Source organism: Dendrobates tinctorius, unplaced genomic scaffold, assembly GCF_039654945.1.
Source record: "Dendrobates tinctorius isolate UK_male_01 unplaced genomic scaffold, ASM3965494v1 ptg000164l, whole genome shotgun sequence".
Taxonomy (NCBI): Eukaryota; Metazoa; Chordata; class Amphibia; order Anura; family Dendrobatidae; genus Dendrobates; species Dendrobates tinctorius.
Window position 1 is genome coordinate 11,292,349 of NW_027361831.1, and position 27,694 is coordinate 11,320,042.

At 44.5% G+C, this 27,694-nt stretch overlaps 1 protein-coding gene across 3 annotated transcripts in view; it reads left to right on the top strand.

Annotated features, from left to right (window-relative positions):
• Window positions 1-206: 206 nt before the first annotated feature.
• LOC141053037 (uncharacterized) overlaps window positions 207-27,694 on the top strand; it is a 70,970-nt gene continuing 43,482 nt past the window's right edge. The window contains exons 1-7 of one of the 3 annotated variants that reach the window (XR_012220946.1): window positions 207-334; window positions 6,341-6,458; window positions 6,588-6,760; window positions 6,843-6,966; window positions 7,050-7,147; window positions 7,346-7,436; window positions 18,034-19,189. Coding sequence is in view for 1 of the 3 variants with exons in the window: in XM_073550370.1 (XP_073406471.1) it covers window positions 6,882-6,966; window positions 7,050-7,147; window positions 7,346-7,436; window positions 18,034-18,539 (780 nt within the window). In the remaining 2 variants the exon portion in view is untranslated. Of the gene's footprint in view, window positions 335-1,370; window positions 1,602-6,340; window positions 6,459-6,587; window positions 6,761-6,842; window positions 6,967-7,049; window positions 7,148-7,345; window positions 7,437-18,033; window positions 20,293-27,694 lie in introns of those variants that run through there. The other 2 variants (XM_073550370.1, XR_012220947.1) reach the window with 2 other exon arrangements.

Here is a 27,694-nt window from a genome sequence, read left to right on the forward strand (position 1 = left end):
AACAGCTGATCATTGTCTGCACTTCTCTATAAGTTTTATCCTCTCTAATCAACTTTTTAATCAAAGTATGCTGTTCTTCTGAATAATGTTTCGAACAACCCATATATCTCAGGCTTTCAAGGAGAAATGCATGTACAACATGTCCTGGCTTCACCCTTAAACATGGGCCACCTACTTCACACCTGTTTCTTCACAGAATGATTGACCTCACTAATTGATCTCCACACTGCTAATATTTTGAACACATCGCCTTTCAATTCATTATTCACAGACTCAGAACCCTGCAGATGAATGCTGAGACTGGTAGTTTTCTTAGAATCTACTGCACCATCAGGTAAATTGCTTGACATGTGGTAATATAATTTATACAAAAAATGGTGATTAATCGGGTTATATTGGACTCTTATTTTGAACACTACCGTACGATGTAAGTACACACACGGCTATGCTCCATACACACTGCAAGCAGCTGCATTACATGCACCACATAGTATATGTGCAGCTCTGTACACACTGTAGTGTGCACACGGCTCTGCTCCAAAAATGTGCACACACAGCTCTGGTCTGTACACATCTTACACCCACGGCTCCGCTCTGTACACCTCATACACACGTGGCTCTGCTCCGTACAAACGCGGCTCCGCTCCGTAAACCTCGCACACACACGGCTCCGCTCCGTACTGCTCGTACACACACACAGCTCTTCTCAGTACACCTCGTACACACACGGCTCCGCTCCGTACACACGCGGCTCCGCTCCGTACACCTCGTACACACGCGGCTCCGCTCCGTACACCTCGTACACACACACGGCTCCGCTCCGTACACCTCGTAGACATACGGCTTCACTCCATACACCTTGTACACACGCGGCTCCGCTCCGTACACCTCGTACACACGCGGCTCCGCTCCGTACACCTCGTACACACGCGGCTCCGCTCCGTACACCTCGTACACACGCGGCTCTGCTCCGTACACACGCGGCTCTGCTCCGTACACACGCGGCTCTGCTCCGTACACCTCGTACACGCGCAGCTCCGCTCCGTACACCTCGTACACAGGCGGCTCTGCTCCGTACACCTCGTACACACACGGCTCTGCTCCGTACACCTCGTACACACGCGGCTCCACTACATCCACCCTGTAAACCCCTCCTGACCCCACACAGAAACTTCCCCTCATCCAGCACCATGACAACCAGCACAGCAGAGTCCTGCATACACTGAGGCCCATGATCATGTGACTCCTGACTCCTCCCCTCCTGTGACCTCATCACAGGTCCTGTGCGCACAGAGCAGCCATATATGTGGAGTGCGGCTCTGCAGGTGGAGGTAGGTGCTGGAGATCCCCCATTACTGGGCTGTACAGGGGGCAGTAACCCCTTTAGTGCTGACACCACTGGGCCCTCTGCCTCCCGTATCTCTAGTGCACTAGACGGCCGAGACAAATAATGGAAGTTTCTCTTCCTGCCTTTGCTAAGTCAGAACACGCCCCCTCCCGGTATGACACGCCCCCGGAAATGGCGTCACACCTGGCAGGAGCTCAGCCCATACAGTCTAGCATTCACCATGTGTAGCAGTAGTGCGGCTCTGCAGGTGGAGGTAGGTGCAGGAGATTCCTGGACGCAGGGGGCATTAACCCCTTCAGCGCTGCCGTATCCTCATTGACGTTTTGGCGGACATTTCGCTTATTAATGAGGCTTTTCTGCACTAATTCTCCGTATTCGGTCCCTTGTGTGGTTATAGTGTTTTCTTGCGGTTGAGGTTCTTGGTTGTGGGACTTCATCCTACAGCGGCTGTCACCTTCCAGCTGTATTTAGCTCACAGGCTCCGCTATATAGATATATATATATCTATATAGTAGCACACTTCGCTTTGTTCGCCGTCCCTGGGTTCAGCGCTGAGTCTCCGTCACTGCTCCAGCCAGCGTTGATTGGCTGCAGCGGTGATGTCAGTAACACTGCAGCCAATCACGGAGCGCAGCGGCTTGTACAGTCTACGTCCACTAAGAAACTTTTAATAGCATTTTTTCCAAGTGACTAGGAGATAAAAGTGAAAACAATTCACTGATCGGTCCGTCAGCTTCAAAAACATCACAGTAAAAAAAAGGCGAACCGTCCCAATACAGGGGGCACAAGGCTGATGGGCTACAAGATGCAGCCGGACTCCATGATAAGTGGTGAAAGCAGCGCAGGTGCCGAGTACTGATGGTGCAGCACTCACACACCAACCGGGTATTGAGGTGCACGACACATACCAGTTTCTCGCTAGTCTGACCCGGGCCAAAGGCTGGAGACACACTAGCGATGTTAAAAATCGGTCTGATTTTGATGCAGGAGAGTCAGACGAGTGTAATGCGAGTGTCATACGTTTTTTATGCGAGTACAATCCGATTTACATCCGAATGCAGTGCGATTGCTATCAGACTGCAATGCGATTTTAACATAAGTTTTTACATAGAGCACTTCTATGTCATTTACACATAGTTTTAAAATGAAATATTCTTCAAAACACATGGGGTCAGGGGACTATATTTTAGATAGATTAAAAGCCGGAAAATGATCTGCCGCGTACAGTATAGAATAGGTTATAGTAGAATAGGGGTGTATATGTTACTAATAGATAGAAATATATATATTTCTATCTATCACACACATATCTATAATATAACGCTGGGAGCATCACTCTGTCCGAAGTCTTCATAGACTGCACAAGCGCGACGCGCCTGCGCAGTCTGGGCAGAGTAACGCACCCAGGGAAGAGGAGGGTGGCCCTGGAGATCACTGTATCCGTAAGCACTGAACGCATACCGCGATCTCCGGCACAACACCTTACCGATGCGGTGTTGGAGCGGGATCTTGCTGGGATGTCAGGAGAGGGCGGGTTGTGATGCCGGAATCGGCACATGCCCAGTCCGTGCTTTCCGGTGCCATATTGTGGAAGACACACTGCAGTGTATCTTCAAAAAAATGGGGCTGGAAAGCGATGACTGCGCAGGGGCCGATTTCACCAGCACAATCCCGCCCTCTCCTGACATCACGGGTACGGCACATCAACTTACTGATCCGGTATTGCCACAGGGTCTCGCCGTGATGTCAGGAGAAGGCGGGTTGTGGCGCCGATTTGTGCCCTCTCCTGACCTGACGGCGAGACCCCGTGGCAATACCAGAATTGGGATGTAAGGGGTGCCATGTATTCCAGGATTGGGGATGAGGGGACCATGCATACCAGGATTGGGGGGGGGGTGAGGGGACCATGCATACCAGGATTGGGGGGGGGGGGGGGTGAGGGGACCATGCAAACCAGGATTGGGGGGGTGAGGGGACTATGCATACCAGGATAGGGGGGGTGAGAGGACCAATGCATACCAGGATTGGGGGGTGAGAGGACCAATGCATACCAGGATAGGGGGGTGAGAAAATCCATGTATACCAGGATTGAAGGGTGAGAGGACCATGCATTCCAGGATAGGGGGGTGAGGGGACCAATGCATACCAGGATTGGGGGGGTGAGGGGACCAATGCATACCAGGATTGGGGGGGTGAGGGGACCAATGCATACCAGGATTGGGGAGTGAGAGGACCAATACATACCAGGATAGGGGGGTGAGAGGACCATGCGAACCAGGATAAGGGGATGAGAGGACCATGCGAACCAGGATAAGGGGATGAGAGGACCATGCGTACCAGGATAGGGGGGGTGAGAGGACCATGCATACCAGGATAGGGGGGGATAAGGGGGCCATGCATACCAGGATAGGGGGGGATGAGGGGGCCATGCATACCAGGATAGGGGGGGATGAGGGGGCCATGCATACCAGGATAGGGGGGGGATGAGGGGGCCATGCATACCAGGATAGGGGGGGGATGAGGGGGCCTTGCATACCAGGATTGGGAGGTAAGGGATGCCATGTATACCCAGGATTGGGGATGAAGGGACCATGCATAACAGGATTGGTGGGTGTGGGAACCATACATCCTACGATAGGGATGAGGGGGGACCATGCATACCAGGATTGGGGGATGAGGGGGGACCATGCATTCCAGGATTGGGGGGGTGAGGGGATTACAGCTGCAAGTCGCTTGGGGTATGTCTCTATCAGTTTTGTACATCGAGAGACTGGGCAAGAATTTCATTCTTCCTTGGCAAACAGCTCGAGCTCAATGATGTATGATTGAGATCATTTGTGAGCAGCAGTTTTCAGCTCTTTCCACAGATTCTCAATTGGATTCATGTCTGGACTTTGACTTGGCCATTCTAACACCTGGATACGTTTATTTGTGAACCATTCCATTGTAGATTTTGCTTCATGTTTGGGATCATTGTCTTGTTGGAAGACAAATCTCTGTCCTAGTCTCAGGTCTTTTGCAGACTCCAGTAGGTTTTCTTCAAGAATGGTCCTGTAGTGTATTTGGCTCCATCCATCTTCCCTGTCCCTGTTGAAGAAAAGCTGGCCCAAACCATGATGCTGCCACCACCATGTTTGACAGTGGGGATGGTGTGTTCAGGGTGATGAGCTGTGTTGCCTTTACGCCAGACATATCGTTTGGCATTGTTGCCAAAAAGTTCAATTTTGGTTTCATCTGACCAGAGCACCTTCTTCCACATGTTTGGTGTGTCTCCCAGGTGGCTTGTTGCAAACTTTAAACAACACTTTTTATGGATATCTTTGAGAAATGACTTTCTTCTTGCCACTCTTCCATAAAGGCCAGATTTGTGCAGTGTACGACTGATTGTTGTCCTATGGACAGACTGTCCCACCTCAGCTGTAGATCTCTGCAGTTCATCCAGAGTGATCATGGGCCTCTTGGCTGCATCTCTGATCAGTCTTCTCCTTGTTTGAGATGAAAGTTTAGAGGGACGGCTGGGTCTTGGTAGATTTGCAGTGGTATGATACTCCTTCCATTTCAATATGATCGCTTGCACAGTGCTCCTTGGGATGTTTAAAGTTTTGGAAATCATTTTGTAACCAAATCTGGCTTTAAACTTCTCTACAACAGTATCACAGACCTGCCTGTTGTATTCCTTGGTCTTCAGGATGCTCTCTGTACTTCACACAGAACCCTGAGACTATCACAGAGCAGGTGCATTTATACGGAGACTTCATTACACACAGGTGGGTTATATTTATCATCATTAGTCATTTCGGACAACATTGGATCATTCAGAGATCCACAATGAACTTCTGGAGTGAGTTTGCTGCACTGAAAGTAAAAAGGCCGAATAATATTGAGCGCCCCACTTTTCAGTTTTTGAATTTCCACAAAAATTTAAAATTACCAATAAATTTCGTTCAGTTTCACAATTGTGTCCCACTTGTTGATTCTTCACCAAAAATTTACATTTGGTATCTTTATGTTTGAAGCATGATATGTGGGAAAAGGCTGAAAAGTTCCAGGGGCCGAATACTTTCGCAAGGCACTGTATGCATTCTATCTTTTCTAGTCTAACCTGTCAGTGTGATTTTACAGTAGCCACATATTAATTGCTGGCTTTTCAAAGAACGCCTGTACGTAAAAATCGGACAGCATTTGCATGGTCCGAGTACTGTGCGATTAATTTTTTTTTTTCTTGCACCCATTGACTTCTATTGTGGGATGCGATCGTTTTTATGATTACAATCGCAGCATCCTGAGATTTTTTTCCAGCCCGATCGTGATCAGATCTGAGATGGAAAAAAACGGCATATGAGCACACGATTATAGATTAACGTTGGTCCGATTTCATCGCAAGTAGGCATGATAAATGTTTGAATGCCCCTCAGAGTTCTTTTAATGCCTTATGGGGGGCACAAGATGTGAAAAAAAACCTGCTTCGGAACTCTATTATCTTACAGGTTAACCCCATATCTACAGGTTATTAGTATTTGGTGACCGGACAGGTTCCCTTTCACAAGCAGACAAAAATCTAAATTACAACATAAAAAAATTGATATTTTGATTTTTACATTTTAAAAAGGCATAAAAATCCTGTCAGTACAGCGCATTATTAAACAAGCTGTTTGATTACCACCGGTTACCATCCCATAAACCAGAGCCGTATAAGTTAAGGTCACTTTGAAATTATTAAGGTTGTGTTTGCCATCAAGAGCTTAAAAACTGTTGGATACATCCCTAGGAGATCTTGGTGTTGTACGCCTCTTTTCATAGCAATTGAAAGCTTTGCAGCACTTGTAATTTTCCGCAAATCAAATGTCTTAAAAAAAATTTGCAAAGCTAATTTTTTTTTTTGTTGTTGTGATAGTTTATCAGTCCCAATAGTTCCACAGACTAGCGCTCCACTACATGTAATTATACAAGATCCTTTATGATGTTACATCGGTTCATTTTCTTCCTATTCAGGTCTTTCTATATAAGAGCATTTTACAGATTGACCCATCAAGGATGGCTAGGGACAGACAAGATGGCGGAGAGAATATTACACCTCACCCTAGAGATCCTCTTCCGGCTTACTGGAGAGGTGAGAGATTCTGTTGACGTCACATTACATCATTCTTATCTATGGGAATAACAGATGGACAGAACTGGAGAGGTGAGGACTCTGGAAATGTCTGTAGTGAGATTTATTAATGTGTCTCTCCATAACCAGGATTACACAGTAGTGAAGAAGACCTCTAGTGAGCGCTGTCAGGACCCTGTGTCTGAGGGATGGGGAAGACCCCTGAACCCAATCACGGGGCCTCCACCTCACCCCCTGATACATGAGGACATCAATGACCAGAAGATCCTAGCACTGACCTACAAGATGATTGAGCTGGAGAGGTGACACTGCTGGGAATGCTGGGACATTATACAGTAATGCTATGAAGGGATCAGGGGATGACGATATCGTTGTATGTGTCAGGTTCCTGGAAGGTGTCAGGATGTCACCATCTATTTCTCCATGGAGGAGTGGGAGTATTTAGAAGGACACAAAGATCTGTACAAGGACGTCATGATGGAGGTTCCCCAGCCCCTCACATCACCAGGTAATAGACAGGACTAAATACACACGGCCTATAATTATCTGTATGTAAAGAATTAATTCAGTCCCTGTATGTGTTTCCTCCAGTTCTATCCAGTAAGAGGAGAACACCAGAGAGATGTCCCCGTCCTCTTCTTCCACAGGACTGTAACCAAGAAGATTCCAATGTTCCTCAGGATTATCAGGTAGATGGAGAGAAGGTGTCATGAGATCTCCCCTATGATGTGTAGACGGCTGTGAAGGTCTTGTGCTCAGTCTTGTTTTATCCACCAGTATTATATGTTTTATACTTGTGTAATGAGAACGGTGGAGATGGCAGGATTAGAGCTGATCGTAGATGTGACTTCTCCATCTGTCTGTGACATTTATAATATTTGTTTCAGGATGAAGATCTGACCCATATTAATACTACAGAGACATATGTGAGGAGTGATGAGCGGTGTAAAGAGGAGATTCCTACATATGATTACTCAAGTGAGTGGTAACCACTAAGAGCAGAGAAGTCACAGATTCTCTTCATTCGCTGGCTAATGCAATTTTGTGCTGATTTTCTTAGACTCTCTGGGCTGTTTTTTTGCAGAACATATTCCTTTAGCCATCATTCAACTTGTATGTGGATGAACTTGTGTTACTATTTTGTGCGTTTACCATATGGACATGATCCAATATGAATGAGGCTTATTTCTTCATCTTCTGATCCAGTTTAGAAACTTGAGAAGCATTAGCTCCTATTTGATTATACGAATCAAGTTGCTGTGTGTTAAAATTATGAAGAACATAGTAATACACCCATTCTAACCACCTTATCGTAGACCATATTTAGCCTCCAGAACATCATAAATTTGTGGTGGCCTATAATTATCGTGGTGTTGAAATTGTTCTCAAGGGATATTTGGTCACTGACATATTGAGAACAACCTGTTCTACATTGACTCGGAGAGGCTTTACAAGATTAAAGTCTGAACTGTGAAGCTTGAGGAACCAAGGAAAACTTGCTGTCATATTCTTGTAGCATGGTGGAATGTCCTTTTTGCCAGATAGTAAATAGCAGCCATGATGGCAGGAACAGACACAGTGAATAGATATGTCTAGTGTCCAGATATCCATCCACAGGTGTGAGAGGCAGTGCCAAGAAAACTCACCCCACATCATTACTTCACTTCCACTGGCCTGACAGGAAGGGTTAATTGATTCATGCCACTTGCGCTAATTCATAACCCTCCCGTCAGTATGGTGGAGCAGAAACATGAATACATCTGACCAGACATTGTTTTTCTATTTGTCTGCTATGTATTTTTTGTTTTGAGAATCATTCTGAGATGCAACAGAAGTATTCATCTGCGTACATAGATGATATCATCATCTATGTCCTTACTGACTGAAATCCCACAATGTCTGTCTTCTATCTCAGCCTTCTTCTGTGCTCGCTTTCTCAAACTGAACATGGACAAAACAGAATTCATCATCTTTCCCCCATCTCACTCCACCCCTCCACCAGACCTATCCATCAATGTCAATGGCTGCGCTCCATCCCCAGTCCCGCACGCTCGGTGCCTTGGGGTGATCCTTGACTCTGCGCTCTCTTTCAAACCACATATCCAAGCCCTCGCCTCCTCCTGCCGCCTCAAACTCTAAAATATTTCCCGGATCCGCTCATTCCTCAACCACGAAACCACAAAAACACTAGTGCATGCTCTTATCTCCCGCCTCGTCTACTGCAACCTCCTACTCTCTGGCACCACTCCAGTCCATCCTACACTCTGCTGCCCGACTAATCCACCAGCCTCCCCCCTATGCCAGGCCCTTCACTGGCTTCCTATTGCTCAGAGGCTCCAATTCAAAACCCTAACCATGACATACAAAGCCATCCACAACCTGTCTCCTCCATACATCTGTGACATGGTCTCCAGGTACCTACCCGCACGCAACCTTCGATCATCTCAAGATCTCCTCTACTCTCCCCTTATCTCTTCCTCCCACAACCTCATACAAGACTTCTCCCGTGCTTCCCCCATACTCTGGAACTCTCTGCCGCAACACATCAGACTCTCACCATCAACGGAAACCTTCAAGAAGCACCTGAAGACCCACCTGTTCCGACAAGCCTACAGCCTGCAATGATCCTCGGTCTACTGAACCACCGCATGACCTGCTCTACCCTCTCCTACTGTATCCTCACCCATCCCTGTAGACTGTGAGCCCTCGCGGGCAGGGTCCCCTCTCCTTATGTACTTGTGTGTCCCTTGTCTTACACATGTTTATTATACTTGTCTATATTTCCCCTTTTCACATGTAAAGCGCCATGGAATAAATGGCGCTATATACAGTTGTGGCCAAAAGTATTGACACCCCTGCAATTCTGTCAGATAATACTCAGTTTCTTCCTGAAAATGATTGCAAACACAAATTCTTTGATATTATTATCTTTATTTAATTTGTCTTAAATGAAAAAACACAAAAGAGAATGAAGCAAAAAGCAAAACATTGATCATTTCACACAAAACTCCAAAAATGGGCCAGACAAAAGTATTGGCACCCTCAGCCTAATACTTGGTTGCACAACCTTTAGCCAAAATAACTGCAACCAACCGCTTCCGGTAACCATCAATGAGTTTCTTATAATGCTCTGCTGGAATTTTAGACCATTCTTCTTTGGCAAACTGCTTCAGGTCCCTGATATTTGAAGGGTGCCTTCTCCAAACATAGTAACATAGTTATTAAGGTTGAAGGGAGACTTTAAGTCCATCTAGTTCAACCCATATCCTATCCTAACCTGCCCTAACATGTTGATCCAGAGGAAGGCAAAAAAACCCATGTGGCAAACAGTAAGCTTCACATTGGGGAAAAAAATTCCTTCCCGACTCCACATACGGCAATCAGACTAGCTCCCTGGATCAACACAATATTAAGGAAGCTAGTGTATATATCCTGTAATATTATACTTTTCAAGTAAGGCATCCAGTCCCTTCTTAAATTTTAGTAGGGAATCACTGCGATTTTTAGATCTCTCAACAGGTGTTCTATGGGATTCAGGTCTGGACTCATTGCTGGCCACCTTAGAAGTCTCCAATGCTTTCTCTCAAACCATTTTCTAGTGCTTTTTGAAGTGTGTCTTGGGTCATTGTCCTGCTGGAAGACCCATGACCTCTGAGGGAGACCCAGCTTTCTCACACTGGGCCCTACATTATGCTGCAAAATTTGGTGGTAGTCTTCTGACTTCATAATGCCATGCACAAGGTCAAGCAGTCCAGTGCCAGAGGCAGGAAAGCAACCCCAAAACATCAGGAACCTCCGCCATGTTTGACTGTAGGGACCGTGTTCTTTTCTTTGAATGCCTCTTTTTTTTTTCTCCTGTATTCTCTATGTTGATGCCTTTGCCCAAAAAGCTCTACTTTTGTCTCCTCTGACCAGAGAACATTCTTCCAAAACGTTTTAGGCTTTTTCAGGTAAGTTTTGGCAAACTTCAGCCTGGCTTTTTTATGTCTCGGGGTAAGAAGTGGGGTCTTCCTGGGTCTCCTACCATACAGTCCCTTTTCATTCAGACGCCGACGGATAGTACGGGTTGACACTGTTGTACCCTCGGACTGCAGGGCAGCTTGAACTTGTTTGGATGTTAGTCGAGGTTCTTTATCCAACATCCGCACAATCTTGCGTTGAAATCTCTTGTCAATTTTTCTTTTCCGTCCACATCTAGGAAGATTAGCCACAGTGCCATGGGCTTTAAACTTCTTGATGACACTGCACACGGTAGACACAGGAACATTCAGGTCTTTGGAGATGGACTTGTAGCCTTGAGATTGCTCATGCTTCCTCACAATTTAGTTTCTCAAGTCCTCAGACAGTTCTTTGGTTTTCTTTCTTTTCTCCAGGCTCAATGTGGTACACACAAGGACACAGGACAGAGGTTGAGTCAACTTTAATCCATGTCAACTGGCTGCAAGTGTGATTTAGTTATTGCCAACACCTGTTAGGTGCCACAGGTAAGTTACAGGTGCTGTTAATTACACAAATTAGAGAAGCATCACATGATTTTTCGAACAGTGCCAATAATTTTGTCCACCCTCTTTTTTATGTTTGGTGTGGAATTATATCCAATTTGGCTTTAGGACAATTCTTTTTGTGTTTTTTCATTTAAGACAAAATAAATGAAGATAATAATACCAAAGAATTTGTGTTTGCAATCATTTTCAGGAAGAAACTGAGTATTATCTGACAGAATCGCAGGGGTGTCAATACTTTTGGCCACAACTGTAAATGCATAATAACAATCTATAGTAACGACTGGTATTCCCACTTGTTCCAGGTGCAAGTGGTAGTAGATTTGCTCAGATTCACAGGCTTGACGGCGAACCCCCAAAAATGTCTGATGGATCTTTAGGAAGCCTGGTATTTGCGATACTTGATTGGCTGTGGCATTATGATTATCAAACCTGAAATAAATAAAATCAAAGCCATTCAAAACTTACCCCAGCCTCTTGCTATGAAACAGGTGAGACTGTTCTTCGGTATCATTGGATATTATCTCTGCTTTATACCTAATTTTGCTGGGAGATCGGCATTGTTGACCGATCTCTTAAAAGGACAGAAATCAGTCATGGTCCAGTGGAATCCTCAGGTGGAGGACTCCTTCCTGTCCATGAAATTGGCGCTGTGCAGACACCCCATCCTTATTAATCCCAACTTTAGGATCAGATTTATAATGTAAACGGACACGTCTGAGGTAGGACTTGGACCGGTCCTGTCTTAAGAGGTGAATGGAGATGAACATCCAGTCACCTACTTGAGCAGGAAACTTACCCCAGAGAGAAATATTATAGCATAGTGTATTGCAGTACACCACTACTTCTCTGGGTGGGGGAAGGGTTCAGACAAAGTCAGTTCAGGAAAGCCTGTCTTGAGCTTTTATCTTTGGAGAGATCTGTAGGATGGTAGTAGTATAGATCTCTCCCTCCAGTCCAGGTTTTACAAGTGGCCCATGGTTGCGGTTTTCATTTAAACCTGCAGTTAACCCCTTAACGACCAGGGGTATTTTTGGTTTTACATTTTCATTTTTCCCTCCCCTTCTTTCCAGAGCCATAACTTTTTTATTTTTCCGTTTATATGGCCATGTGAGGGCTTATTTTTTGCGGGACGAGTTGTACTTTTAAATGACATCATTGGTTTTACCATATCGTGTACTTGAAAACGGGAAAAAAATTCCAAGTGCTGTGAAATTGCAAAAAAAGTGCAATCCCACACTTGTTTTTTGCTTGGCTTTTTTGTTAGGTTCACTAGATGCTAAATCTGACCTGTCATTATGATTCTCCAGGTCATTACGAGTTCATAGACACCAAACATGTCTATGTCCTCTTTGATCTAAGTGGTGAAAAAAAATTCCAAAGTTTGCTAAAAAAAAAAAAAAATTTGCGCAATTTTCCGAGACCCGTAGCGTCTCCATTTTTCATGATCTGGGGTTGGGTGAGGGCTTATTTTTTCCGTGCCGGACTGACGTTTTTAATGATACCACTTTTGTGCAGATATGATCTTTTGATCGCCCGTTATTGCATTTTAATGCAATGTCTTGGTGACCAAAAAAACGTAATTCTGGCGTTTTGAATTTGATCGGGTTAATGCTTTTTTTTTTATTGATCGGGCGATTATGAACGCGGCGATACCTAATGTGTATGTGGGATTTTTTTTTTTTACTGTTTTATTTTGATTGGGGCGAAAGGGGGGTGATTTGAACTTTTATGTTTTTTTAATTTTTTTTTACTTTTGGCATGCTTCAATAGCCTCCATAGGAGACTAGAAGCTTGCGCAACCCGATCGGCTCTGCTACATATGGGCGATGAGCAGATCGCCCATATGTAGCAGATTTACTGCTGTGCTTTCAGCGCCGACCACCGGGTGGCGCTGAAAGCCATATGCCTGGAACAACCATAGAGGTCTCATAGAGACCTCTGGTTGTCCAGGCAACATGATGCTGACCCCCGATCACGTGACGGGGGTCGGCGATGACGTCATTTCCGGCCCGGCTTTGACAGCGGCATTTAACTAGTTAATAGGCGCGGGCGGACGGCGATTCCGCTCGCGCCTATTGCGGGCACATGTCAGCTGTTCATAACAGCTGACATGTCCCGGCTTTGATGCGGGCTCAGCGCCGGAGCCCTCATCAAAGCAGGGGAAATGTCTGTTGACGGACTGTGTCCGTCATTGGACATTAAGGGGTTAAGGTTTGGGTGAGTCAGTTTGCGTTTGGATTTCACATGTAGCAGAGCAGAAGGTGATGTGAACGTATGCCTGGCTGTATAAAGCTAACAAAGGCAAGAGACAGCGACGTGGACGAACACAATAGCACCAGAGACCCTTACGGGGATGCAACTGTCAGTGTCGGCCGGCTGCAATCCGGATGTGAGCGATTTCATGTGTGCAGTATTTGGACAATAAAGGATGTTTTACTTCATTTGCCTGGTCACTGTCTCACTAAATACACTGGCTGAAATGCCGCTGCCTTACACTGTGCACTAATCAGATTTAGTGTTAAGGGCATGTCACACTAAGCGATGCAATATCGCTATAACTTGTGATGTTATAGCGATATTGCTAGCGATATCGCTGTGTCTGATACTTACCTCCGACCGCTCCCCCGCTGGTTATCGCTGATCGCGCTGGACCGTTTCTTGTCGTCAGCTTCCTGCGGCGCTTCCTGCTGTGACGATGAGCGACGCGTGGAGCCGGGCGGGAGGACGCAGGATCGCCTGGTTTGACAGGTAAGTAGCTATCCCCGTCCCCAGCGATGTCGCTGGTGAGATCTGCCTGTGTGGCAGCTCACTAGCGACCACTTAGCAATGCACCAGCGATCCTGACTGCGTCATATCGCTGGTCGGGATCGCTGGTACATCGCTAAGTGTGACAGTACCTTTAGAAAGAGTCTTGGAAGGTTTTCTACCTCCAACTATTTGATTCTTGTCTTTATTTTCAACTCTCCTTTAGGGACTGCAGCCTTTTTCTGGTCTCAGTTTACTATAAATGATGCAGTGGTCAGGTCACATGTGATATGACACTTTATTATTGCAGCCATTTACACAGCGACTGGAAGGGAGTACCAGAATGGCAGCACTGGAATGGCCAATGAAGATGCTAACTTCTAGTATAGTATTGGAAAATTATTGGCTTAACCCCTTCCTGACATCCGACGTACTATCCCGTCCACGGTACCCGGGCCCGTATGACCGTGGACGGGATAGTACGTCTACCGCGATCAGCGGCGCCCACGTGGTGAGCGCCGCTGATCGCGGCCGGGTGTCAGCTGATTATCACAGCTGACACCCGGCACTATGTGTCAGGGGCGGTCACGGACCGCCCCCGACACATTAACCCCTTGCACACCGCGATCAAACATGATCGCGGTGTACCGGGAGTTAAAGGGAAGCATCGGCAGGGAGGGGGCTCCCTCCGTGCTTCCCTGAGCCCCCCACGGCAGCGCAATGTGCAGCGCTGCTGCGGGGGGCTCCTATCCTCCAGGCCCCCGAATCCAAGATGGCGACGGGGGCCTTCGGGGACCTGAGGAAGCTGGCTTCCTCAGTGCCTGCAAAGCGCAGGCAAGAGGAAGTCTGCTTCAATGCCTGTGACAGATTGCTGATCTGTCACAGTGATCTGTGATGTGACAGATCAGCGATCTGTCACAGGACAGTGATGTCCCACCTGGGACTATGTAATAAAGTAAAAAAAAAAATAAAAAAAAAATGTAAAAATAAAGTAAAAAAAATCGCCAAATAAATTAGTAAAAAAAAAAAAATATTCCCCAATAAATTCATTTTTTGAAAATAATAAAAAAAAACAATAAAAGTACACATATTAGGTATCGCCGCGTCCGTAATGACCCGTCCTATAAAACTGTCCCATTAGTTAACCCTTTTAGCGAACCCCTTAAAAAATAAAAATAAAAAACGAAGCAAAAAATAATGATTTATTATCATACCGCCAAACATAAAGTGTAATAACGCACGATCAAAAAGACGCATATAAATATCCATGGTACCGCTGAAAACGTCATCTTGTCCCGCAAAAAACGAGCCGCCACACAGCATCATCAGCGAAAAAATAAAAAAGTTATAGCTCACAGAATAAAGCGATGCAAAAATAATTATTTTTTATATAAAATAGTTTTCCTTGCATAAAACCGACAAAAACATAAAAAAAGACCTAAATGAGGTATCGCTGTAACCGTACTGACCCGAAGAATAAAACCGCTTTATCAATTTTACCGCACGCGGAACGGTGTAAACGCACCCCCCAAAAGAAATTCATGAAACGCTGGTTTTTGTTCATTCTGCGTCCCAAAAATAGGAATAAAAAGCGATCAAAAAATGTCACGTGCCCGAAAATGGTACCAATAAAAACGTCAACTCGTCCCGCAAAAAATAAGACCTCACATGACTCAGTGGGTCAAAATACGGAAAAATTATAGCTCTCAAAATGTGGTGATGCAAAAACTATTTTACAATAAAAAGCGTCTTTTAGCGTGCGACAGCTGCCAAAAATAAAAACCGCCATAAATAGTAAATCAACCCCCCCTGTTATCACCCCCTTAGTTAGGGAAAAATAATAAAACTAAAAAAAAAGTATTTATCTCCATTTTCCCGTTAGGGTAAGGCTGTGTGCACACGCTGCGGATTAGGTGCGGATTCATCCGCGCGGATTTTGTAAAATCCGCAGGTGAAACCGCAGGTCAAAAATTGGACAACAACTTTTGGGGTCCAATTTCTCCTGGTACCCTTGGGAAAATAAAAAAAATGGTGACTAAAAGATCATGTTTGTGGAAAAAATACGAATTTTTTATTTTCACGCCCGGGCGTTATAAACTTCTGTGAAGCACTGGGGGGTTCAAAGTGCTCACCACACATCTAGATAAGTTCCTTGGGGGGGTCTAGTTTACAAAATGGTGTCATTTGTGGGGGGTTTCCACTGTTTAGGTACATTAGGGGCTCTCCAAAGGCAACATGACACCCGCAGACCATTCCATCAAAGTCTGCATTCCAAAACGTCACTACTTCCCTTCCGAGCCCCGACGTGTGCCCATACAGTAGTTTTCTCCCACATATGGGGTATCAGCATACTCAGGACAAATTGGACAACAACTTTTGGGGTCCAATTTCTCCTGGTACCCTTGGGAAAATAAAAAAATGGTGACTAAAAGATCATGTTTGTGGAAAAAATACGAATTATTTATTTTCACGCCCGGGCATTATAAACTTCTGTGAAGCACTGGGGGGGTCAAAGTGCTCACCACACATCTAGATAAGTTCCTTAGGGGGTCTAGTTTCCAAAATGGTGTCATTTGTGGGGGGTTTCCACTGTTTTGGTACATCAGGAGTTTTCCAAACGCGACATGGTGTCCGATCTCAATTCCAGCCAAAAACGTCAAATGGCGCTGCTTCCCTTCCGAGCTCTGCCATGCGCCCAAATAGTGGTTTACCCCCACATGTGGGGTATCAGCGTACTCAGAACAAATTGCACAATAACTTTTACGGTCCTGTTACCCTTGGAAAAATAAGAATTGAGGGTGAAAAGATCATTTTTGTGGAAAAAATATGATTTTTTAATTGTATGGCTGTATGTTATAAACTTCTGTGAAGCCCATGGGGGTTCAAAGTTCTCACCACACATCTAGATAAGTTCCTTAGGGGGTCTAGTTTCCAAAATGGTGTCATTTGTGGGGGGTTTCCACTGTTTTAGTACATCAGGGGTTTTCCAAACGCGACATGGTGTCCGATCTCAATTCCAGCCAAAAACGTCAAATGGCATTGCTTCCCTTCCGAGCTCTGCCATGCGCCCAAATAGTGGTTTACCCACACATGTGGGGTATCAGCGTACTCAGGACAAATTGCACAATAACTTTTAGGGTCCTGTTACCCTTGGGAAAATAAAAATTGGGGTGAAAAGATCATTTTTGTGGAAAAAATATGATTTTTTAATTGTACCGCTGTACGTTATAAACTTCTGTAAAGCCCTTGTGGGTTCAAAGTTCTCACCACATATCTAGATAAGTTCCTTGGGGGGTCTAGTTTCCAAAATGGGGTCACTTGTAGGGGGTTTCCACTGTTTAGGTACATCAGGGACTCTCCAAACGTGACATGGCGTCCGATCTGAATTCCAGCCAATTTTGCATTGAAAAAGTCAAACGGCGCTCCTTCCATTCTGAGCTCTGCCATGCGCCGAAACAGTCGTTCCCCCCCCACAAATCAGGTATCAGCGTACTCGGGACAAATTGCACAATAACTTTTGCAGTCCAATTTCTCCTGTTACCCTTGGTAAAATAAAAAAAAATTGAACCTGAAGTATTTTTTTTGTGAAAAAAAGTTAGATGTTCATTTCTTTTTAAATATTCAAAAAAATTCCTGTGACGCACCTAATGGGTTAATAAACTTCTTGAATGTGGTTTTGAGCACCTTAAGGGGTTCAGTTTTTAGAATGGTGTCACTTTTGGGTATTTTCTATCATATAGACCCCTCAAAGTGGCTTCAAATGTGATGTGGTCCTAAAAATAAAATGGTGTTGTAAAAATGAGAAATCGCTGGTCAACTTTTAACCCTTATAACTTCCTAACAAAAAAAAATTTTGGTTCCAAAATTGTGCTGATGTAAAGTAAACATGTGGGAAATGTTACTTATCAAGTTTTTTGTGTGCCGTATCTCTGTGATTTAAGGGCATAAAAATTCAAAGTTGGAAAATTGCGAAATTTTCAAAATTTTTGCCAAATTTCCATTTTTTTCACAAATAAACGCAAGTTATTTGAATGAAATTTTACCACTAACATGAAGTACAATATGTCACGAGAAAACAATGTCAGAATCACCGGGATCAATGGAAGCATTCCAGAGTTATGACCTCATAAAGGTACAGTGGTCAGAATTGTAAAAATTGGCCCGGTCATGAACGTGCAAACCACCCTTGGGGGTGAAGGGGTTAATGTAGGCTCCAAGTTCTACGCTGTGAATTTTGCTACATGACTTGCAATTTGCATGGATTTTTTGAATAGAAAATTTGTAAGGTTATGTTATTCTCAAATGATGAATTTTATTCTTGGCAGATAACTGTACCTGGAGTCCAGAGGGACATCTAATACCTTCAGATTTTACGTTAGATGATCTTGGTGACACTCAAGAAAGATTTGAAGAACGTGCCATTAACTCAGATATGCCCTCGACCCTCCAAAACAAAGCTATAACTTCTGGGCCTTTTAAACAGGTCCTATCTTCTGATTCATCACAGCCTATAAAGGAAATTAAAAGTCACAGAAGAGATATTAAAAATCGAAGACCTCTGACAGGAAAGAAACCGTATTCCTGTTCAGATTGTGGCAAATGTTTTGCCATCAAATCAACTGTTAAACATCAGAGAATTCACACGGGGGAGAAACCATTTTTATGTTTAAAATGTGGAAAATGTTTCAACCAAAAGTCAAGACTTCTAACACATGAGAGAATTCACACTGGAAACAAGCCTTTTTCTTGTTCTGAATGTGGAAAACGTTTTGCCCTCAAATCAATCGTTGATAGACATCAAAGTACTCACACAGAGGAAAAGCTATTTTAGGGTTCAGAGTGCGGGAAACTTTTTAAGCATAAATCAAGTCTTGTTATACATGAGAGAATACACACAAAACAGAAGCCATATTCGTGTTCAGTATGCGGGAAATGTTTTAACCATAAATCAGATCTTGATAGACATCAAAGGACTCACACAGGAGAAAAGCCATTTTCATGTTCAGATTGTTGGAAATATTTTCAGCAGAAATCAAGTCTTGTTGTGCATGAGATAATTCATACAGGAAAGAAGTCATTTTCAAGTTCAGACTGGGAGACTTTTTAACCAAAAATCAGGTTTTAGAAGACATCAGAAAATTCATACTGGGGAATTGCCATTTTCATGATCGGTTTGTGGGAAATGTTTTAATCAGAAATCATCTCTTGTTACTCATGAAAGGACTCACACAGGGGAGAAGCCATATTCCTGTTCAGAGTGTGGGAAATGTTTTAACGAGAAATGAGATGCTATAAGACATCGAAGAATTCATTCAGAAGAGAAACCATTTTCATGTTTAGAATGTGGAAAATGTTTTAACCAGAAGATAGATAATATGCATCAAAGAATTCACACAGGGGAGAAGCCATTTTCATGTTCAACATGTGATAACAGTTTTAAACATAACTCAAGTCTTGTTACACATCAGAGAAGTCACACAGGTGAGAAGCGATTTTCCTGTTCAAAATGTGGGAAATATTTTTTCCACAAAAAATCTTTTGTTAGACATCAAAGATCTCACACAGCATAGAAGCCAATTTCATGTTCTTAGTGTGTTTAAAACTTCAAACTTCCAAATACTCGCGAATGAAAGCAGCTGTTTTATTTTACCTTTTTTTTTCTGTCAAAACAGAAAACGTATAAAATTTACAGTCAAGAAAGCAATTTCGAGCTTATTTCAATTACTAATAGACGTCTCTTATCCTGACAGCAAATGTAATCAAGATGACACATATCTATACTACATGTATGCATTGAATATTTCATGTTATTTATACCTTGTTTCAAAATGTATTACTGTTAGACTAATTTATTGTGATGCCGGCTTCGGACTCTGTTCACACTGGGGAGTCTGATGTGCAGTTTTAGACCTTCCTGTTGCTGAGCCTGAGTTTGTCCGTCGGCAATGGTTTTGTTCTCTGGTATTCAGCTTTGGAAAAGTTAACTTTTTAATTAGTTTCAATTGAAGACTGAGGCTGCTGGGAATTCCTTATCCCTTTAAGTATGGCTCAGAACATTCCTGGATGCCAACTATAGCATTTGCGTGTCACTTGCATACTGATTCTGTGTTGGAGTAGCTGTTAATACTCAACTCTTTATCTTGGAGTTTGGTGGGTGACGTATACTTTGTTGTTTGTTCATTTCCCTATTTGAATTGTGTTGCCCTCACACACACATTGTGTGGTCCTGAAGGTTTGCTTTGTGGTGCAGTTTGCTTTATCCTTGTCGGTGTTTATCTGTGTATTCCATTACAGTTCACCTCCTGGGTTGGGGGTTTAGCTCAGGGCTGGACAGGAGATAAGGACAGGTCGGTAACTCAGGCCTTAGGGCCCCGTCACACACAGCGAGATCACTGATTTTGTGATGCATCAGCGATCTCTCCAGCGATCTCGCGGTGTGTGACATCCACCAGCGACCGGCCCCCCCGCCGGGTATCGTTGATCGTGCAGGATCGTCCTGGACCGTTTTTTGATCGTTGGCTTCCCGCTGGCCAGCATGCATCTCTGCGTGTGGCAGCGGGAGCAAACGATCAGCGACGCTGCACGCTGGTATCTAGGGTAAACTGCGGGTATCTAAGAGCCGCTCTTTACCCTAGATACCAGCGTGCGTGGGTTGGTCCGCTCTATCGGCTACTCCGGTCTGTGCGCCACGGCTCTGCCTCCACCCCCCGCCATGCCGTGCACGCTGGTATCTAGGGTAAACAGCGGGTATCTAAGAGCCGCGCGGCTCTTAGGGTGGTTTCACATTAGCGCTTTTTAAGCGCACGCACGGCCGGGGGTAGCTCCGCCCCCGAGCCGGCTCTCTGCCCGGCGTGCCCGCCCCTTGCTTGTAGCGCCGCCTCCTAGCGCACAGCGACGCCTGCGATCGGCGCACCCTATCTTTAGCATAGGGTGCGCAGATCGTGCGCAGGCCGTGCGCTAGTTGTGCTTTGACCTGCGCTGCGCACTTTTGACGGTGTGCCGTGTGCGCCAAAATCAAACTTCGGATTTTGGCGCGCACTGCGCACCGTCAAAAGTGCGCAGCGCAGGTCAAAGCGCAACTAGCGCACGGCCTGCGCACGATCTGCGCACCCTATGCTAAAGATAGGGTGCGCCGATCGCAGGCGCCGCTGTGCGCTAGGAGGCGGCGCTACAAGCAAGGGGCGGGCACGCCGGGCAGAGAGCCGGCTCGGGGGCGGAGCTACCCCCGGCCGTGCGTGCGCTTAAAAAGCGCTAATGTGAAACCACCCTTAGATACCTGAAGTTTACCCTAGATACCAGCTTGCTCGCTGGTCCTGATCGCTGGGGAGTCTATGTCCCAGCAATCCCATCCATGTCGGATCGTTGGTGGGATCGCTGGGACATCGTTGTGTGTAACGGGGCCTTTACTACCATCAAGGTTCTTTATGTTCTGTTTTCCCATTGCTTCCCGTGACATTTATACAAAGTTATTGAGATTCTGGAAATTCAATGGTCAAGACACAGTGATACAAAGACAGAGTGGAATAATTTTAGTAATACAATACAGATATGCTTTTAAGACCTAATATCTGATAATGTTTTTGTAACTTTTTTACTACACACAAAAGGGATCTGGCTACAATATAACCAGTTAAAATCACTTTGTGGTGGGTTCTTTTGCCCCTTTTATAACCCGGGGTTATGAGATTTTACAGTTCAGTAATTGAGGCATGTGCCTGTAGATCAGTGTTCCACCAACAGGTCATGTTTTCAGGATTTCATTAGCATTACCCAGGTGATGGAATTATTGCCTGTGCAATCATCACCTGGGCCATAATAAGGAAATCCTGAAAACATGAACCGTTGGTGGCTCTTGAGGACTGGAGTTGGGGGACCACTGCTGTAGATGATCATCATGGGCCTGATGCCAAAATATAGCCAAATCCATGTTCTAATTAAATACATGGGCAAGATTCACCAAAGTTTTTTCATTGTAATTCTGGCTTAAAAAGCAAGCTTAGAAAAGTCACAATTTTTTTTGCGCCAGGCTAAGTGAGCGATTTTCGACTTTTGGTGTTTTCATGCCATTTTCACACCTCTCCGACATAGTATATGAAGCTAGGATGGGATGTGGTGTCTCCTTCGCGTGAAATTCCTGTTGAAATCTTGATTTTGAAGTAAGACTTGTGGCTTCACGTCACACCTTTCCTGATTCATTAGGCATATGACTCTTAAAAGGAAATCTGTCACCATGTAATCTGAGAGCATCGTTCTGTATTGGCTGAAATGGTGATTCCAGAGATGCGTGACCTGCTTGTCTGTTATTTTTTATACAATCACTCTTTTAATTCAGGATACAAATTATCGTATACATAATTGGTTTTTTGTTTGCAGCTAGTCGGGGACTGCGCTGAAGTGGAGTTTTCTCTGTTGGTCATGATTTATACCTTTTCACCCTTTTTTGCAGTGTTATCGTTGTCGTGGTTAGCATGGTTTTCTAGTTGTTGTGATCCTCTTGGGACTTGACGGTGCTGTTTGTGCTGCTGATGTCTCTTCTCCTTTTTCCCGTTTTTGCATACCTGATGTGGTGTTTTTGTTTTCAGTGTTTTATTTATTAGTATAAAACCTAGTAAATGACACCAGATTATGAAATACAGATGTTAAGTAAAGCTAATTCACCACTTCGGTGATCCGCATATTAAACACATCCTAGCAGGAAACATAGAAGATCTTCTGTTGTCATTGAAAAGGAAGCTATATTATATATGACATAACATTTTAAAGTAGAGAGAAGAGAGAAAAAAAGGGAAAAGGTAAAGTTCTGCTAGTAATATGAGATGAGGGGGGGGGGAGGTGAGGGCGTATTATAGGTCCTTAGGTAGTTTTGCCAAGTCTTGCGATTTATTGTTTCAAAGATGAGCTAAATTTATCAGAAACTCTAAAAGAAGTCCAAGGTTTCCAAACACGTGGAAAAGAAGAAAGGTTATGTGTGGAGGGCTCTGGTAACTCTTCGTTATGGTATAGTTGATTGATCTTCAAGAGCAGCTGATGTTTGGTTGGGACATCAGATGAGCGCCATAACGTAGGTATGAGGAACTTACCAGCCGTTAGGATAAAGGAGGCTAATTTAGAAAAGTCTTTTTTGTCTTGGGCTATAGGGAGATTCAAGAAAATATGCTCAGGTTTCAGGGTAAAACTGGAATGTAATACTTCGTTTTATGTAAGGGTCACCACATCCCCGAATTTTTGTACACTTTGGCAAGACCACCATACATGAAAGTATGAGCCTCTCTCCCCCACGCACCTCCAACACACGTCTGACATAGTGGGGAACCATTTATGCAATTGGGAGGGAGACTTGTAACAGTGAGTAATTGTTTTATAACTATTTTCTTGTGCTCTAACGCATTGTGAGGGGCTATGTGAGTATTTATAGACGAGTTTAACTTGGGGTTCAGTAAAAGTAAGGCCCAAATCTTTTTTGTACTTTAGCGAAAAAGCACTTTTTAAAGAAGATTCTCTTGTTAGCAAGGTGTTGTATAGTGTTGAGAGTACTTTTTTCTGTGTTTTTTTTTTTTGGGAACACAGGGTTTCGTAAATAGTAAGTGTTCTCGTCAGGTCTCCAGTGCTTATTAAGTGACGTATATTCTTCTTAAGGGATTCATAATGAATAAAAGTATAGTGCGACATTGTGGGTAGTGGTCTTAATTCTTGGAAGGACACAAAGGCACCGTCTTTGACAAATCTCCTCACCTTGATCAGTTAATCAAACGATTTGAATTCCATCAAGTCTTGGGTTATGATATCCGAGACCCTAGTTAATGGAGAGAGGGGGATACAGAAAGAAAGAAGGTTACCGACCTCCAACATCTAACTGCGGCCTCGGTAAGGGGATTTTGGAATGAGATTTTATCATAGAATCGTAGAGTTGGAAGGGACCTCCTGGGCCATCTGGTCCAACCCCCTGCTCAAAGCAGGATTCGCTAAATCATCCCAGTCAGATGTCTGTCCAGCCTCTGTTTGAAGACTTCCATTGAAGGAGAACTCACCACTTCTCGTGGCAGCCTGTTCCACTCATTGATCACTCTAACTGTCAAAAAGTTTTTTCTAATATCTAATCTGTGTCTCCTCCCATTCAGTTTCATCCCATTGCTTCTAGTCTTTCCTTGTGCAAATGAGAATAAAGTTGATCCTTCTACAATGTGACAGCCCTTTAGATATTTGTAGACAGCTATTAAGTCTCCTCTCAGTCTTCTCTTTTGCAAACTTGTGTTGGAGCAGGGGATAAGATGATCGCCCGTAATTGTACAGGTGACATGTTCCTCTATTGAGAGCCAGGGTTTTCTCTTAGGCCTTCTGACCCAGTCAATGGTTCTTGTCAATATAGCAGATAAATAATAGTTAAGAATATTAGGAGCCCCCATACCTCCACATCTCCTAGGGCAGTGATGGCGAACCTTTTTGAGACTGAGTGCCCAAACTGCAACCTAAAACCCAATTATTTATGACGGATTGCCAAATGCCCCATCATGATCCCCTTCATGTAGACATATGCCCCATCATGATGCCCTTCATGTAGACATATGCCCCATCATGATGCCCTTCATGTAGACATATGCCCCATCATGATCCCCTTCATGTAGAAATATGCCCCATCATTGTCCCCTTCATGTAGACATATGCCCCATCATGATGCCCTTCATGTAGACATATGCCCCATCATTGTCCCCTTCATGTAGACATATGCCCCATGATGATGCCCTTCATGTAGAAATATGTCCCATCATGATCCCCTTCATGCAGAAATATGCCCCATCGGGATCCCCTTCATGCAGAAATATGCCCCGTCGTGATCCCCTTCTTGTAGAAATATGCCCCATCGGGATCCCCCTTCATGTAGAAATTTTCCCCATAGTGATCCCCTTCATGCAGAAATATGCCCCGTCGTGATCCCCTTCATGCAGAAATATGCCCCGTCGTGATCCCCTTCATGCAGAAATATGCCCCGTCGTGATCCCCTTCATGCAGAAATATGCCCCGTCGTGATCCCCTTCATGCAGAAAAATGCCCCGTCGTGATCCCCTTCATGCAGAAATATGCCCCGTCGCGATCCCCTTCATGCAGAAATATGCCCCGTCGCGATCCCCTTCATGTAGAAATATGCCCCGTCGCGATCACCTTCATGTAGAAATATGCCCCGTCGCGATCACCTTCATGCAGAAATATGCCCCGTCGCGATCACCTTCATGCAGAAATATGCCCCGTCGCGATCCCCTTCATGTAGAAATATGCCCCGTCGTGATCTCCTTCATGCAGACATACCCCATCGTGATCCCCTTCTTGTAGAAATATGCCCCATCATGATCCCATTCATGCAGGAATATGCCCCATCATAGAATCGTAGAGTTGGAAGGGACCTCCTGGGCCATCTGGTCCAACCGCCTGCTCAAAGCAGGATTCGCTAAATCATCCCAGTCAGATGTCTGTCCAGCCTCTGTTTGAAGACTTCTATTGAAGGAGAACTCACCACTTCTCATGGCAGCCTGTTCCACTCATTGATCACTCTAACTGTCAAAAAGTTTTTTCTAATATTTAATCTGTGTCTCCTCCCATTCAGTTTCATCCCATTGCTTCTAGTCTTTCCGTGTGCAAATGAGAATAAAGTTGATCCTTCTACAATGTGACAGCCCTTTAGATATTTGTAGACAGCTATTAAGTCTCCTCTCAGTCTTCTCTTTTGCAAGCTAAACATTCCCAAATCCTGCAAACTTTCCTCATAAGACAGGGTTTGCAGACCGATCACCATTCTGGTCGCTCTTTTCTGAACTTGCTCCAGTTTGTTGATGTCTTTTTTTTTTTTTAAAATGTGGTGCCCAAAACTGGACACAATATTCCAGATGAGATCTGACCAAAGAGGAGTAGAGGGAAATAATGACTTCACGTGATCTAGACTGTATGCTTCTGTTAATACATCCTAGAATTGCATTTGCCTTTTTTGCTGCTGCATCACACTGTTGACTCATATTCAGTCTGTGATCTATTAGTATACCCAAGTCTTTTTCACATGTGCTGTTGCTTAGCCCTATTCCTCCCATTCTGTATATGCTTTTTTCATTTTTATTGCCCAGATGTAGTACTTTGCATTTTTCCCTGTTAAAAACCATTCTGTTAGTTGCTGCCCACTGCTCCAGTTTATTTATATCTTTTTGAATCCTCTCTCTCTCTTCTCTAGTATTAGCTATCCCTCCTAGCTTTGTGTCATCAGCAAATTTAATCAGTTTACCCTCAATTCCTTCATCTAAATCGTTGATAAAGATGTTGAACAATACAGGGCCCAGGACAGAGCCCTGTGGTACTCCACTTGAGACATTCCTCCAACTGGATGTGCAGCCAATTACGACCACTCTTTGGGTCCGATCACTAAGCCAGTTATGAATCCACCTAACAGTTGCCTTGTCCATTCCATACTTACCATATATACTCGAGTATAAGCCGACCCGAGTATAAGCCGACCCCCCCTAATTTTGCCACAAAAAACTGGGAGAACTTATTGACTCGAGTATAAGCCTAGGGTGGGAAATGCTCCATAGATTATTCCCCCATATGGTGCCCCCCCATAAGAAGCTCCATAGATTGTTCCCCCATATGCTGACCCCAGAAGAAGCTCCAGATTATTCCCCCATATGCTGCCCCCAGAAGAAGCTCCATAGATTGTGCCCCCATGCTGCTGCTGCATGTAAAAATAAAAAAAAAGACATACCTCTCTGTCGCTGGGTGTCAGGTGCCGGTGTCACTGCTGGCACCTGAGATACTCACGTGTCCTGCGTCCATGGCTGCTCACCGCTTTCTGCCACGTCATCAGTCAGTGACGTTCAGACTGCAGGGGGCGCGGCGCGCACTAACCACGTCACCGCGCCCTCTGCTGTCTGAAGTCACTGACCGATGACAGACAGCAGCAAGCAGCCATGAACGCAGGACAGGTGAGTATCACTATACTTACCCGTCCTGACGCTGTGTCTTGAGCCCCCAGCTTCTCCGCGCTCTCTCTTCCTGTCTTCAGCGGTCATGTGGTACCGCTCATTAAAACTCATGAATATGCGCATATTCATGAGTTTTAATGAGCGGCACCAAGTGACCGCTGAAGGCAGGAAGAGAGAGCACGGGGAGAAGCTGGGGGCTCAAGACACAGCGTCAGGACGGGCAAGTATGACCTGACACCCCCGCCCCCCCTCCCCCTCTGACCCCCTTTGTATATGACTCGAATATAAGACGAGAGGGGGACTTTCAGCCCAATTTTTGGGGCTGAAAATCTCGGCTTATATTCGAGTATATACGGTAGTCATTTTTTCAATAAGGATTGTATGAGATACTTTGTCAAATGCTTTGCTGAAGTCAAGATATACTATACAGTATTTCCTTGATCCATCCAATCAGTGATTCCGTCATAGAAGGAAATTAAGTTAGTCTGACATGACTTATTAGTTACAAACTCATGCTGACTCTGTTTAATCACTTCATTCTTATCCAGGTACTGACATACATGTTGTTTAATAATTTGTTCAAAGATCTTTCCTGGTATAGAAGTCAGACTCCCCGGCCTATAGTTGCCTGGGTCCACCTTCTTCCCCTTTTTGAAGATAGGAACAACATTTGCTCTTCTCCAGTCTTCTGGCACTTCTTCTGTTCTCCAAGAATTTTCAAAGATTATGGAGAGGGGTTCAAAAATTTCTTCTGCTATCTCCTTCAGTACTCTGGGGTGTAATTCATCTGGACCTGGAGACTTGAATTCATTTAGGTTAGCTAAGTGTTTCCTCACTATCTTTCTGTTTATAGATATCCTGGATTCTTCTATTCCCTTAATAGGACAGTGAAGAACAGTTGATGTTACATTTCCTTTATGAGAGAAAACAGATGCAAAATAGGAATTTAAAAGTTCGGTCTTCTCAACATCCTGTCTTACCATTTCATCATTTTCATCCTGTAAAATCCTATAGCATCTTTGACTTT